Source organism: Prunus persica, chromosome G1 (genome assembly GCF_000346465.2).
Source record: "Prunus persica cultivar Lovell chromosome G1, Prunus_persica_NCBIv2, whole genome shotgun sequence".
Classification (NCBI taxonomy): Eukaryota; Viridiplantae; Streptophyta; class Magnoliopsida; order Rosales; family Rosaceae; genus Prunus; species Prunus persica.
This window is the reverse complement of record NC_034009.1, coordinates 28,412,030-28,427,501: the sequence shown is the minus strand read 5'-3', so window position 1 is coordinate 28,427,501 and position 15,472 is coordinate 28,412,030. Positions and strand designations below refer to the sequence as shown.

General features: G+C 37.9%; 2 protein-coding genes across 5 annotated transcripts; one reads left to right on the top strand and one right to left on the bottom strand.

Annotated features, from left to right (window-relative positions):
* LOC18789223 (probable WRKY transcription factor 3) lies at positions 6,537-9,771 on the top strand. Its single transcript, XM_007222810.2, has 4 exons — positions 6,537-7,307; positions 7,791-8,476; positions 8,575-8,730; positions 9,152-9,771. The coding sequence occupies exons 1-4, from the start codon at positions 6,870-6,872 to the stop codon at positions 9,423-9,425; spliced, it is 1,554 nt and encodes a 517-aa protein (XP_007222872.1). The 5' UTR covers positions 6,537-6,869; the 3' UTR covers positions 9,426-9,771.
* LOC18788527 lies at positions 9,963-14,382 on the bottom strand. 4 transcript variants are annotated; one of them, XM_020554382.1, is made up of 11 exons: positions 13,573-14,382; positions 13,047-13,093; positions 12,354-12,740; positions 12,110-12,193; positions 11,751-11,975; positions 11,452-11,590; positions 11,201-11,363; positions 10,925-11,053; positions 10,643-10,837; positions 10,421-10,543; positions 9,963-10,314 (listed from the first exon to the last, which is right to left on the bottom strand). In XM_020554382.1, exons 3-11 carry the CDS (start codon positions 12,616-12,618, stop codon positions 10,204-10,206), a joined length of 1,434 nt encoding a protein of 477 aa, XP_020409971.1. In that variant the 5' UTR covers positions 12,619-12,740; positions 13,047-13,093; positions 13,573-14,382; the 3' UTR covers positions 9,963-10,203. The 4 variants fall into 4 exon arrangements, with proteins under 4 accessions (XP_020409971.1, XP_020409968.1, XP_020409970.1 ...); XM_020554379.1 differs by having other exon boundaries at positions 11,751-11,993; positions 13,573-14,381; XM_020554381.1 differs by lacking the exon at positions 13,047-13,093 and having other exon boundaries at positions 11,751-11,993; positions 13,573-14,381.

Sequence of the window (15,472 nt, the reverse complement as noted above, 5' to 3'; positions counted from 1 at the left end):
CGATGCGTAATTGCTTTGGACACCCAGCGCTGCCGGCGCGTGTGACGGCGCGTGGGCGAGGGTAGTGAAGTGGCACCATGTCTTGATGCGATCCTTAGTTGTCACGAGCGCGTAGGACTTCGCGGAGCTCAATTTGGATACCGTTTGAGCCTCGAATGGATTTTCCATATTGTGCGATTTCCGGGTTCAATACTGTTGAGCCGTTGGATTGTAATCAATTTCAGATATGTTACTCTAGATAATTTCAGAAACGTGTAGGATTCGACGGATCGTGAATCGGAGCCCCGGATACTCCGAAATCACGAACCCTAGGGCTAGGGTTTATAAATTATGCGATTGCACGATCGTGATCAATCTGACCATCCGATCGAGATCAATACCCTCGGGACATGTGTCCTAGATATATTGGACCTTCTAGCGGCTTCTGAATCATATTGTGAGGTCATGGACCCGTGGGGTCCCGGTTGATCTTTTTGGATCTTTAACGTTTTTTGAGTCCCAAGATACTGCTAAACTAGTCCAAGTGGAAGGAAAGCTTTTATGGGCACAGTGATAACTTTAATTTGATGCACGTACTTCTAGAAGCCAGGGGTATTAATACTATATTGTATTAATAGAATATTATGGTCATTAAATCAAGCACCCGGGCACCAGTTGACCAGCAGGAGGGACCTTCAAGAGGTGCAGCGAGCTCGGACTACTAGTGAGTGGACTCTTTGTTTTTATAAATGAATTTAAGCAGTTCAGTTTTAGTTATACGCTGTTTTATGCTTTTGAATATTTTATTTTGCATGCTGCCGAGTGAAATCTCCTTTAAATGATATAGGAAATGAAATTCTAGGTAATCAGATAAATAGCAGCAGAATTTTAAAGGTTACAGGAATTCAGTTATCCAGCAGATTTTCTTCAGAAACTTTATATTTTCCGACATCACCTTGTACCCAGAGATTAAATGTTGCCTTCGGATTATATTGGTTGCCTTCGGTTTAGTCAGCATGCTTGACAGTTGCCCTTGCCCCACAAGTTCCTTGGTACTCGAACTCGTGTGGAGCGAGTAATGCGGATAAAGGTGGACTACGGTCCCTTGAATCCTGCGAGTTGCGGCTCGGACTGACCTCGTGTCACTGAGACCTGCGAGTATGTGTCACCCATGGTGATGCAAGGAATTGGCGGATATAAGGAATTGACGGAAATAAAGGGTACACCTAGGTGGTAGTTTTAAACTGTTTTCAATACCTTAAAGAATTAATGTTGACCATGAGTATGATTGGCTTATACATGTATAATTATATACGTGCATTGATTTCATAAATAAATAAAATAAGCTAGTTTGTATAACTGTTTTTACAGTGGGGATCGGATGTTCATATGTTATTTTTCTAAACTTTGTTTTTGGGTCCACTCACCCTTTTTATTGTTTTGCGCTCCTAGGCAGTAGACGTGCACAGGAATCCACCACCTGGCCGTTTTCCATCTTCCGCGCCTTTCTTTTGATGTATGATTTTTGTTTTGTAAAAAGATTGACTCCTTTGTAAATTCTTAGTACTTGCTCTGATGTTTTGTCCTAGACTGAGAATTGAACTGTTGGAATGTATATATATATATATGTATACTAGCAGTTGGTTGTATATATATATACTTGTTTGGCATGTGAAAATGTTTTGGTATTGAGCCAGTTACAAGGGAAACTCTGCTGGTTTTTTGGTAGAAGTCAACCTTGTTATTTTTATCGTGCTTTGCATAGAAAGGTAATTAAATCATTTGTGCCCGACATCCGCCAGGTGTCGGACAAGCACAGGGTCGGGTTCGAATTCTAAAGCAAAATTTGGATCGGGTCCTGTCAGTTCGAGTATATTGAAATGGTTTGATTGGGTTGAAAAACAAAGTACCTTTATGGGATTTCGGATTTCATTATGGTTTTGATTCAACTATTTATACATATATGGCTATTTCGATTTTGAATGCATATGGTTTCAGCATCGTTTTCTAAATGGTGGGGTTATACTATGTTGGTTTCAATTGTGAACTAAACTTGTTTTCATCCACTCACACTTTTCTGTTTTGCGCCTCCCAACCAGTAGTTGACTGAACTGAGCAGCAGAGCCGAGTTACGAGCTTCCGAACCTCGAACTTTCATAGGACTCTTTTATTCGTTTCTCTCCTGTTGAACTTCATTTTCATTTGTAAGCTAAATTCTCTAGATATGCTCTGTTATCGTCCATATTAGAGTTTGATTTGTAAGGCTGGAGGCCATCTATGTACAATATTTGAATCTTTCTATTGCATGCTGCCAGTTGGAGTTATAAATTGTGTTTTTAACAGGTTGAGAAATTTGGTAAAAGTCTATTTTTCAAGGAAGACTCTGTCGAATTTTCGGCAGAAAGTCTCTTGTCTCTAGTAAGTGGGCCTGGCATCGGTATGATGCCGAAAATGCCACTAAATTCATCCTGGGTTGAGAGGAATTCGGGGCGGATCTTATTAGGAACAGTCTCGGTCAGTGGCGGATTTAGGATCGAAAGTCAGATAGGCAAAATTTAAATACTAAATTTGAAGATACGAGTGAATTTCATTAATAAACATAAAAAGATACACTTAATCATATTAATAAACATAAAAAGATACACCTAGTCATGGAGACATAATGAGTGTTATCCTCAAATGCATTTCTATACATAAATAAAAGTATAACAAAAAAAATAAAAAAAATAAAAAACACAAGCAAATGCAATGAGAATGAGAATAATACTTCTTGTTGATAATGAGAATGAGTCCAAAATAAGAAAATATGTTATAACATATGTAGGGTTTTTTTTGTTGAAAAAATTTGGGCTGGACGACACCCAACCTGCCCTATGCACAAAAATGCCCCTGGTTCTAGTTCCGCAATAGCAAGTCTTTGCAACCATAAATGAGGCTAGAGAAAAGGTGACTAGGGCATCTTTATGTGTGTATGAGAAACCCTATTTGCCCTTATAGTTTAAACTATCGTGTGTATTAAAAAAATAAGGATGGATCAAATTGATGCCATTTGACCAAAAACCAATAGCGCCAATATCCTGTAATCTCACAACTATATTAATCATTTGCGAGGTGTTTGCCATTTAATAATAATTTCACAAGAATGTGCTTCTCACATCTAAACCAAAAAAAAACCCAATAATGGATCTTCCATTTATCAAGAATTAGAGTACAAAGTGCATCTTAACATTTAATTAGTGTTGGTCGTAAATTTAGTTATAGTTAGTCAATTATATGTTAGTTGGGTGCCACATAACTTGTTTTAGTAAATATTATGAGTGTTGTTAAATGAACTCTAAAATTAATTGGTTACATCTTATTATCAAATTATTTATTGAATTACTAATTTATCATAGTATAAAATGATCAAAAAGGATATATTGAATTATGAAATAAGTGTAATTTTAATAAATAGACCTTACTCCACACATTCAACCCTAATCAAACGTAGCAATTTTTTGCTATTACTTTTATTTTCAATACTAGTTTACTATGAACTGCGAATGTGTTCTTCTATGATCAGACCTTTTGTTTTGATTTTTTATTTGTTGAGTAATGATCATTTTCAATATGTTAGAGCTTAAACCTATTAAATTAGTTGCTGCTTTATCTTAATATGGTTGATCCAAATTTTGAGCCAGAGGCTATGGCTTTCTATGTGTATCTTGCTGAAGAGTGAGAAAGTAAGAGTCAGCTTAGAATTGGAAAATTTATGCATCTCCGATAATTTACTGAAAGAGACCATTTTGACTGAAGTGAATTAGATTATTTCTCTATGTGAATTACATTCTTGCATCACATATAAGTTAGATATAACAGAATGACTGTTGGTTTTCTTCCATTGATCCGTGTAGAAGAGGGTTGGATTACCCCAAAGGTCTGATTTTTTGTTGTAGAAAACTATGATGATTATGTTTTGCTTATGGCCATGAAGTGGTTTTATAACGATGTTGAGTATATTAATGGAGAAAAAATTTCGTTTTATGTGTTCCTCGTGTTGTGGAATTTGCAAATCTAGAAACCACTTGGTCTGACTTTTTCTGAATAAATTGTTTTTGTAAAATGTTAGAATATTGGACATTTATGGAGGAATGGTGACTTTGATACATTGTATTAGAGTATATTAGGGGTATTTTGGTAGTTAAATAAGGTTTACTTAGTTAATTTTAGAGTTCGTTTAACAACACTCAATATTAAGTACTCATGTTTGAGATTATGTTGGAACTGGATGATTTTTTAATATTCTTGCTGCAGATGTAAACCTTTCTATTTGTTTCTAATAGAATTTTCCAGCAACTTTGACAAAAAATATATATATTATTAAGTGTACTTAATTAATTTTTGGTAGTTAAATACGCACATTTAAATAGGACATTTAAATAGGTATAGCTTTTCCGATCTAATTTAGGTCAGGATTAAAAGTAAGGCCAAAAATCACTTTTGGTCCCTATAGTTTGGCACTTCAACCACTTTTGACCTTGTAGTTTCAATTCTGTCAATTTTGCCATTGTAGTTTAATAATTGTAGCAATTTAAGGACCATTCTAATTTTCATAAAATTATTCTAACTTTTGTTATCTATTTTGGGGTATTTTGGTCCAAACCTGCATCCCCTCCCACAACACGTCAACAGTCACGAGCAGTCCCCACCCAACCCTAGCCAGCCACCACACCCTATAACTAAACGCCAACACAGCCTCCCAAGGCTGCCCCAACCCCAAAAAATGCACAAGGCATAAGCTAGCAAGTTGAGAGCTATGTTCCAATAGTTGCCCTACGACCGACTGACGTCTCCAAGCAATAAGTACGAGATCGAGTTGGGAGAGAGAGGGCAAATTGAGGAGAGATTGGAAGTGGGACTTTTGGTGGGGGCTGTGGAGACCGGTTGCCCCTCTGATTTTAGCCCAATTATGTTTTGGGTTCCTTAGGTTTTTGTTCAATTGTTGATTGTGTTCTTGTTGCTTTATTTATTTATTTTAACATTCACTACTTTTCTTGCACAAATTGTTAAATACATATAGATCTATGAGTCCATGATATCATGGGGTTGGGGTGGCCTTGGGAGGCTGTGGTGGCGGTTAGTTATAGGGGTGTGGTGGCTAGCTGGGGTTGGGTGATATTGTTCTTGAGTATTGGCTTGTTGGGGAGGGGATGCAAGTTTGGACCAAAATACCCTTCAATAGATAACAAAAGTTTAAAATATTTTGACAGAAATTAGGATTGTCCTTAATTGCTACAAACATGAAACTACAATGATAAAATTAACGGAATTGAAATTATAAGATTAAAAGTGATTGAAATGTCAAACTATAGGGACCAAAAGTGACTTTTGGCTTAAAAGTAAAATCAGTGATTTTTAAAGTAATAAATAGGTGAAAGGGACTCTTCTGGGAATTGGGATGTGATTGTGATTGTATGTTCATAATGAACACGTTGAGCTACTTATAGTACGGAGGAGGTAGGTGGTTCTTCCTTCATCTGGATAACAATTCCTGGCAGAATATGTGCGGTGCGGCCACGATCTCATCCTGTTGTGTGTATATATATGTATAGAAATATAAGAACGCACGTTGTCTGCAGATGATGAATAATATATAACAAATATCACTTGCAGATTTATTAATTTTATCCACTATTTTTAATGCGTTGGATTTTTTTGTGAGCTTTGGGCCTTTGGATTTTCTGATAAACAAAACAATACAGACAGCAGGCAAGGTTAGCTACAAGCCCAGGGCTTACAGATTGAGATGAGAACACCGACAATTTAGTTTTCTAAACTCAACTTGTAACATGTTACATGTACGTATCCATGTATGTATCTATATATGCATCTGCATGTAGCTTGTTCAGTTTGTGCAGTTTGCGATGGCGACTGTTGCAGCACACAGACAACACTGACAGACAGCGCTACACTAGCCCAGTCCCCTCCCATGATTTTAATTTTTAGTACCAACCAATAGTCTATTAGATTCATCCACTCTCCCTTTTACTGTTACCATTATAAGTCAATCGCCGTGTGTGTTCCCACGTTACTTAATAATATGAGTTGTTTATGCGGAAAGAGGCAAAAATTTCACACCCACATGAAAGGTGTGTGTTAAGGCTTTCCACCTATTACCAGTTAAATTAGCATTCTAATAGATTGTATGCTTCAATCCTAAATAGCATTCCCACAAGTGTAGTGATTTTGAATAATTATTCTTGAGTTCGAATTCTAACATCCGTAACATTTTCACTTTCCAGCCTTATACCACCAAATTTTATCAATTAATAACATTATTAATAGCATACAAAATTAAGATATTGTTAACCGATATTTTAAAAGACCACCACCTCACATGAGAGAGAGGGTTCCATAGCTAATAGGACCATAATCCGGATGTCCAGTAAACTACTTCTCCGGCAAATCACTGCGTTTTCAATTTTATTTATTTATTATTATTATTACTAATCTGCTCTCAAAACTTTTACATTTGGAAGGTTTGGAAGTTTTGAACATCATTGATTGATACCCTACACAAAAGAAATGCAATCCCGTAGTTTACGGAAAGTCTTCGGGCATTGTCGTCATTTCGCATCCAAGCTGGAGCACGGAGGGAGTGGTAGTTACCGCCACCTACACCAAACAACAAATCCATAAATAAAAAAGACAAAAACAGAAAATAAAAGGGAAAATCAGAGAGAGCTTTTTCGTATCTGCGGCGTGGACTTTTTGCTGAATTTCAGATCCACAGAGCCAAAAATAACCACATCGACACTCAGACAGACAAAGCAAACAAAACTACACAGAAAGAGAAAAAAAGCAGAGAGAAAGAGTTAGTTGAAAGTTCTGGCCTTTGGCTTGTCGATCAAATGGCTGAGAACCAAGAGCAGCCGCCGGGCCCACCGCCTTCCACTTCATCGTCACCCTTGAAATCAGCTGCTCCTCCTCCTCCTCCTCCGCCGCGCCCTACGATCACCCTCCCTCCGCGCACCTCTTTCGAGACGCTCTTCAACTCCGGCGGCGCCAATAGTGGGCCGGGTTTCGGCCTCGGCTTCAGCCCAGGGCCTATGACGCTCGTCTCCAGCTTCTTGTCCGACGGCGAAGATTGCAAGTCCTTCTCTCAGCTGCTCGCAGGAGCCATGTCTCCGGCGGCCAGGCCGCCTGGCTTCCCTCAGCTCGAAAACCGAAGCTCCGCCGACGGCGACGACAACTCCGATTTCCGGTTCAAGCAGAACAGACCGTCGCCGATGTTTTCGGTCCCGTCTCCGGGCTTGCTCGACTCTCCGGGGCTCTTCTCGCCTGGTCAGGTACTCGACTCATTTACCGTTACCTCTGGTTGCTAGGCTGCTAGCTTATTTGAGAGTTGGGGATTTTTGAAAAGTTTCGTTTTTTTTTTTCGGTTTAGATTTTTCCGAGTACAATGTCTTGTCTTTAGTTGTTGCCTGGACTGAGGAAAAAATGGTAACTTTATTTATTTATAAAGAACTGACGAGAAAAGAAAGTAGCAAATTTTCGATAGATTGAGTCCGTTTTAAATGGCGGCAAGAAGTTGTAATTAAGGTACAGATTAAAGATTCTAAATTTAGTAACTTTTTTTTTTCTTTTTCTTTTTTTTTTTGCCCGGGGAAGTGGGGAATCAGGCAATGGTTCTGGGTTCTTAGAATTGATTTACTTGTTTTATAGGAAAATTGGATAAAGCTACTTCAAACCAATCTGCTTAGGGCTTTGTTGTTGCTTTGATACGCTACTCGGAATCGGTTTCTTATGGTTGTGATTTTTGCATCATGTAGGGACCCTTTGGAATGACACACCAGCAGGCCCTAGCACAGGTCACAGCTCAGGCTGCACAATCCTCTTCCTATTTCCATATCCCAACTGAATACTCATCTTCTTTATCGACAGCGCCCGCCACATCTTTGACACAGCTTCCAGCCTTTACTTCCGATTCAACAGCACCCCAGGAGATGCCATCTGGAGCAGCTGACTCTGGGGTGGTTTTAAAAGAATCATCTGACATCTCCCATTCTGATCAGAGATCCCAACCGTCTTCGTTTATTGTTGATAAGCCTAATGATGATGGATACAATTGGCGGAAATATGGGCAGAAGCAGGTGAAGGGCAGTGAGTTTCCTCGAAGTTATTACAAATGCACGCATTCAAATTGTCCTGTTAAGAAGAAGGTTGAGCGCTCAATTGATGGACAAATAACTGAGATTATTTACAAGGGTGAGCACAACCATGAACGTCCTCAGTCCAAGCGTGCAAAGGATTCTGGAAATCCGATTGGAAACATTCAGGCGAATCCTGACTTAGCTTCCCAAGTTCATGGTGGGCATTTGAGCAAATCTAAGAAGGGTCAGGAATCTAGCCAAGCAACACATGATCATTTATCTGGGACTAGTGACAGTGAGGAAGTAGGAGATGCTGAAACCAGAGTAGATGAAAAAGATGAAGATCAACCTGACCCAAAGAGACGGTAGATATTTTATGTAGATATGGATATGCATACTTGTGGTCTAGTTAATGTTCCCTGTTTATCTTGTATCCTTAGCACCATTCCCTTTATTTTTCCAGAAATACAGAGGTTAGGGCAGAGCCAGCTTCTTCACATCGGACTGTGACAGAGCCTAGAATCATAGTGCAGACAACCAGTGAAGTCGATCTTTTAGACGATGGCTATAGGTGGCGCAAGTATGGGCAGAAAGTCGTCAAAGGCAACCCTTATCCGCGGTAATACTGCTTATCCTAATTTCTAAGCTTAGTCATATTTACTGTTCGAATATAATAGACTTTTTCAAGGAGGTTTGGTGCTGATCTTTAGTTTGATTTTGAGAACGGAACTAGATTTTCTTATGTGACTACAAAACTAACACTTTATGTCCTTCACATGGCATAAAATGTTTAAAAATCCATCACCATATCAATACATGTCATTAACTGTTTACAAATCTAATAGCATATAGATTTAAATCCTGGAAAATGAATTTTGAGAGCTGAAAACCTTCTAGTTTTCATTGCCTATTCTTTTTTTTGGTCTTGATGTTAAGATTGTGTCAATTTTATGTTGCCTAACATTTTCAATAAAAGGAGTATATCCTTTGGTGCATGGTTGGTTAAAAAAGTTCCTCATCTGTCATGCTGCATTCTGCAGGAGCTATTACAAATGCACGTTCCCTGCCTGCAATGTCCGTAAGCATGTAGAGAGAGCCTCGACAGATCCTAAAGCTGTCATAACAACGTATGAGGGAAAACATAATCATGATGTACCAGCTTCTAAAACTGGCAGCCACTACGCAGCCAACAACAATGCCTTAAATCTAAGAGCAGTCAATGCAGGAACTGAGAAGATTAACAAGATGGATCTTAGAAACAATGACCAACAGCCTATAGCACGTTTACGCTTAAAAGAAGAACAAATAACATGATTTCTGTGTGAGTTTCAACAGGAAAGCAATCAAGAGTCGGAGAACTTGAAATTTCCACAAAGCAGGCAAAAGTTGTATGTGATCTTTGTCTGAATCTGTTTTTCACTCCAGACCGTAGTTTTGACCAAGGCCCAATTACGCAATTGCTAATGTACAGAGGAGAAAGGAAGAAGTCAGGTCAAATTTTTGTTGTATGTAAACTAATTAACAAGCATACTGTATTAAAATTTTACAACTTCTGTGCATTCTTTTGTATATGGAAAGAGTGATGTTGTTTTATATGATTATTTGCATCGGTGTTTGAACTGAAAATCCCCGAAATTATTACGACTTTTGGCTTTGCCTATTTCTTTTTGTTCTTGATTTAGAGTCTTTCTTTGTAGAAAAGTATTTAATAGGTAGTTTGAGCACAAAGTTATGTGATTAGAATCCTCTGTTACAAGTTTTTATGATTGCTGCTGCATCAATGGCGTGTTAATTTTCATCACCACAACCCACAACTTGATCCGTTTATGAAACAGGATCATTGATCTCTTCTTTTATCAAAACCTAAATAAGCAACCTGCAATCTCACATATAACTTTAAGTCCTCATTTTTGTTTATAAGATTTGTTACCAATTTATGATAGTGTGGGTTACAGATCTCATGTTGACACCATTGAATTGAATAGGTCGCAGTGACCTAATGTTTACAAAACATGCCTTTTGTTTGGTGTTTTGGCCAGAAAATTACAGGCTTTTAAATGCAAACCCTCCAGGATCCAGGTGCCCGTCCAAATCAGTCATCCATAGTTACAAGCGTAGGTATTTGACCATGGTTCACAAATTCCATCTTATTCAAGCGCAGGCAGCACAAGACTTGCTCTGGTAATTCCTCTTGTTTTTGTGCCTGCCAAAACCAGCAAAGAAAACCCCAAGTCAGTGTAAAAGTAAAAACTGGTAGCTCAAAAAAAAAAAAAAAAAAAAAAAAAAAAAGGGTTTCATATTGAATGTACCTGGATTGTTAATCCCAAATCAAGCACGCCGTTGGTCAAACGCTCTCTGAATGATTCAAGTCCTTTCCTGGATATGTAGCTGAACCTATGGATATCTAGGTCAATCTCAAAGTAATTAGGTCCCTGTCAAATAGATTGCAGAGGTCCAGTTAGTTGAAAGCACTGGTTTAGTTTATATGAGAACAAGAAATATATGTTCTTTTTCTGTTGTTTTCTTTTTACCCTGTAGAAATTGTGTTGAGGACGGGAAAGCACAGGCTTATCATTATAAGCAGATAGAAGCTTCCTTTCTGCAGAACTCAACTGGAGGTCATCTGGATTGACCAATCCAGCCATGATTTTTAGCCTTTCCCTGAAAGGAACCACTGAATCCTTTGCAAACCCTTTTACTTTTTCTGTCTCGTCCTCAACAAATTTCTGTAACAGAAAACAAAACATAAAGAAAGTCATACTCTGTGCACCCAGATCAGAGATATGAAAATTGGAAAATTGATGAGGAAGTACCCTGATGCTGTCTTGAAACTGAGCAGATATCTCTTTGTCAAAATTTTCATTCACTTTAAAATACAATACAAGACTCATGCCTTCCCCGTCGCAATCACCAAGGAACATTGTGGTAGGATAAGTAGGCAACTGCAACAACAACACCAGAATCAATTCACAAGAAGTTTTCTATATACAGCGACGAATGCAATGAAATTGCACCTCAGTTTTACAACTACAACACCGTCAAAACTGAGCCTACAGCAAACTATTTTGGGGTAAAGAGGGAGAGAGAACCTGTATATTAACAATCAGGAGGGAAGGAACTTTGTCATGTGGTTTTACAGAAGGAAGCTCAAGATGCTGAGCAATGTGATCTCTCTTTCGGGGGCAGATAAACAAATCAACACCAATTGGTACGTATGAGCTGTAGTTTGGAGCAGGGTACTTCTGTTTATCTCTGCATAATAAATTTTTCATGTTTTTTTACCATCAAAATCAATGATCAAGAAAAAACAAAATTAGGAACAGGCAAACAACTAGCATACTTGAAATAATTCTCGCCACGGAGCTTAAATACTGAAGGTGGAACTGCAGACCAGGATCCAGGACTTGGCTTCTCATCGGTTGAACAAGGAATGCGAAGTCCTGCTCTTGGGCGAAATAAGTATTTATGATCAGACGCACCTGTTCATACACTTGTTACACTTAGTATTGCAGCAGTGTGTGTGTATGCTTAAACTCATATTTAAGCAATGTTAGTGGATAATAAAATGCAGCATCACATTGCTATCTCATAATCACAAAACCCATATACATTCTGCAGAAACTTAGATTAGGTACTCACCGGTCTTTTCACTTTCGTCGATGGATTTCCTCTTATAAGAAAGCATGATAACTGCCGGTTGCTTAGGGTTCTTGTCATTGAAACTGACTTGGGTTTTCTCGACCGAATGGCGTGCATTTCCATCTATTTTCAGGTAACTTTCATAGAACCCCTCATACTTGCATCCACTATCTACAATGCATGACGCACTTTCATACTGGACCAATTGACCATTTGGGATATTACCTGCTAAAGGAAATCCATCTGACACCCAGAAAGACAGAACTAGTGTTGACTATAATTCACAATTGCCACACACACACACACACACAAAAGAACAATCACTTTTGGTAATTTGTGATGAGATTTAAGTTCATTACCTCCATGCACACTGCAGAAGTCATCTTCTGAATCAGATTCCATAATACTAAGGGAGTCAAACCATGCTTCCCCTGGGCATTTTCCTGCACATAGTTGAAATCTTTACAGTCAGAAATCACATCTTCTTTTGCTTGTTAACTTTTCATATTGCTCCTCTGTTTGATATAATTTCAATTCACATCTTCTATGTACATCGAGTTATTTAACAGACAAATTCTAAAGTCCTAAACACTTCAAACTTACCACCATTTCCATCAATCTGACTGTGGTTCCATTGAAGCTGAGTGAGGTGAAATGTGCCACTAGAAACCTCAGATCTCTTGCAGGTAGTTGCAGCACCTTTCTCAAAGTCAAGATGTACAAACTCACTAACAGACCGTCTCGTAGCTGCATCAGAATTGGACGTGACAACCTTCTTCATCTTCCTCCCCCGGCGTCTGGCAACTCTGCGGACCCTTTTCTGCTGGGCTTTAATAGTTGCATGAGGTTTTGAAACACAGACACCCATCACAAAGCTCCTCTCTACAAAAAAAACACAACTACTTCTTCCTTGAAGTAATGTGCCAACTTTGCAATAACAGAAGACACACTGGATGTAGAGCAGTCTACATATGCATATATATTTAACCTCTGCAAGCCAATAAGAAGATATAAGAGCAAGCTATGCCAACTCATTATGATTGGTTGTGTGGAGTTCAAAAACAAACTGTACAATAATAAAGGGAAAATATGAGAAGTAGCTAGGATGTGCATTAATGCAAAATCCAACATTTTCCTGCTACAACATATTGAAGTTGGCATGGACCCAATTAGTCCAATCAATTCTAAACATACAATTAAAACACAACTATTTTTTCTTCTTTTGTTTTCTGAGAACATCTGTACAAATTCATTTGACAGAACTTTAAGCGCGTAGCCGGATTTCAAAATAGTTACCTTCAATTCAAATGATAGTATCACTTGGCCATGCTTTTGAGAAAAACCTGAAGATAACCCCAACAAGAAAAAAGACAGAGAGAAAAAAAAAAAAAAAACCATCAATAAATTCTGAATGCAATTACAAACCCACCACCAGGTGAATATTCTTGAAGACATTCGATCTGTAAACGTTTTATGTAAGTTTTGACAGAGAACCAATGGAACACGAAATATTGGAAAATTTATGTCTGCACTGCACAAGTCCCCATCAGTCATGAATCATGATCGAAAAGACAAGAGAAGAGTCTGATAATTTGAGAGCCAGAACCAGTTATGATGTCAAAAGAAATTAATACATCTGATCGTGTGGTAGAAAGAGAGTGGTTGCAATGTGTTATGAACCATTAAAGAAACAGTAAATGCGCAATCATATTCAACGCATTAAAGTTTTAAAAATAAAATAGTGGAAGCAAAAAACGTACGTTGGATCAGATTTTATAGGGGAAAAAACAGAGAAAGAAACATGCAAATTGAAATTGCAGACCTGGAGGGACTTAGAATTGATATTCCGGCATGAAAATAAGAAGAGGAAAACCGTCGTTCCCTGTGAGGAACTCGGCCTCCTTCTTTGAACTTGTCTCTGTTTTTCTGCCTCTCTCTGTTTTCAACCAACCTTTGCTGCTTTAATTCCAAATGAATTTTCCGCACAGGAAATGCGAAACAGATTATAACGGCGAGAAGACAGAAAACACCTCACAAAACCCAACACACAGAGAGAAAGAGAAAGAGAAAGAAAGACAGGCGCCGTTGAATTCGGATCCTATTTTCCTTTTAAATCTCCATCTCTCTGTCTTCCTGTGTCTTCCTCCCCTGCTTTATCTTCTTTTTTTTGGGTGGCTTTTTTTAATTAAATTTTTTTTTGATTAGTTGTTTTTTAGGTGGGATTTTAATTTGATGGTATGGCTTAATTATCAGGGTTTTAGAAATTACACCCACCCACCCACCTCATACGCGTTCTCTTCTTCTCCTCTTCTCCTCTGCTGCCAATGTCATCCTTCAACAAACCATATTTTTAGACTTACTATTTTGCTTGGGTTTAGTTTGTTTTTTTTTTCTTTCCTTTTTTGGATTAATTTTCATATTACCATTGACTTGTTTTATTCAACGTGGAATATTCTAATATTAGGTTGAAGTAGTTTCAATCAAATTCATAAGTGACTGTGCAGAGTCTGCCTATGTGCAATAAATAATGCAGCTGAATCTTGATTCAATCGCAATACATAATGCAGCTAAATATATATACATAAGTTATATTATATATAACTGAGTGCTGAAAAAACTTGTGAAATGAAGTTCAAATTATTTTGCACGTAAAAGTTGTCGATGAATAGTATGCAAGTGTGGAAGGTCGACATCAATGGCAGAGTGGCACTTGTGGAAAGGCAGACTCTAGGTTTAAATTTTTGTGCACGTCCAAATGTGAGAATCAGTCGGCTGACAAGTGACTACTGACCATGACTCTTGCTATATAAAATTTTGGGTCTCATTCTGCATGTAAAGACACCACCAACCTCTTAGTCTTATTTCACATCAAGATTTATTTAGCCAGATGTGTTAGCAGTGGTGGAGCTAGTAGTTTGTTTTTGGGGGTCAATATTGTAATTATAAGGTTTTTATAATTTTATATTTTAACTGATATTGCAGCAGGTGTTTAAGAGTTATTGGCTTTTTTAAGGAGCTTTGGAGGACCACGGCCACTGCAGGTCTGTATGTGTCTCCGCTCCTGTGTGTTAGGACAATCACACATGTGTATGGATGATTGTCAGTCGTTAATGAAAATGAGATTCATATTTATTAGGCATTTTGTTGGTTGTTCACCTTAAAACTTATTAATACTGAAAATTGTTTAAATGTGATGGTATGAAATTTGTTTAGGCCACTCTAAGGGAAAACAGAGAAAAAAAGGGAGGGAGGTCCCAAAATTTCGATGCATGAATAGCATGTTCCATTATCTATGAAGAACTCAATGATTGCTAAACTTGTGCAGATTATTTATAAAAAAAAGTATGGACAACAACAATTTAACAACATAAACAATGCAATTAGTGTGTGTTAAAGTGGGGTCCTTAATCAGAATGGGATGCTTAAGCAACCCACATTTAAAAGTAATAACGGGTTGATTTTGTCTTTGATTAGGCATTTGTCATAGTATAGTTGAAGTGGACTAGCTAATCGATCCCTGTTGAAGTGGTTGAGCCATGAGGAGACTTAATTCAAGTTATAAGGTTTTGTTTTCATGATCCATCACATTCACACCCACCAAATGAAGAACAAACAAACTATAAACTATACTGTTTTTATTTTTATTTTTTATAATGTTAAATTGAAAAACTTGTCTTGATGTTACATAGCCCCAAAAGAATAGAAGTAGGTAGCGATATTTT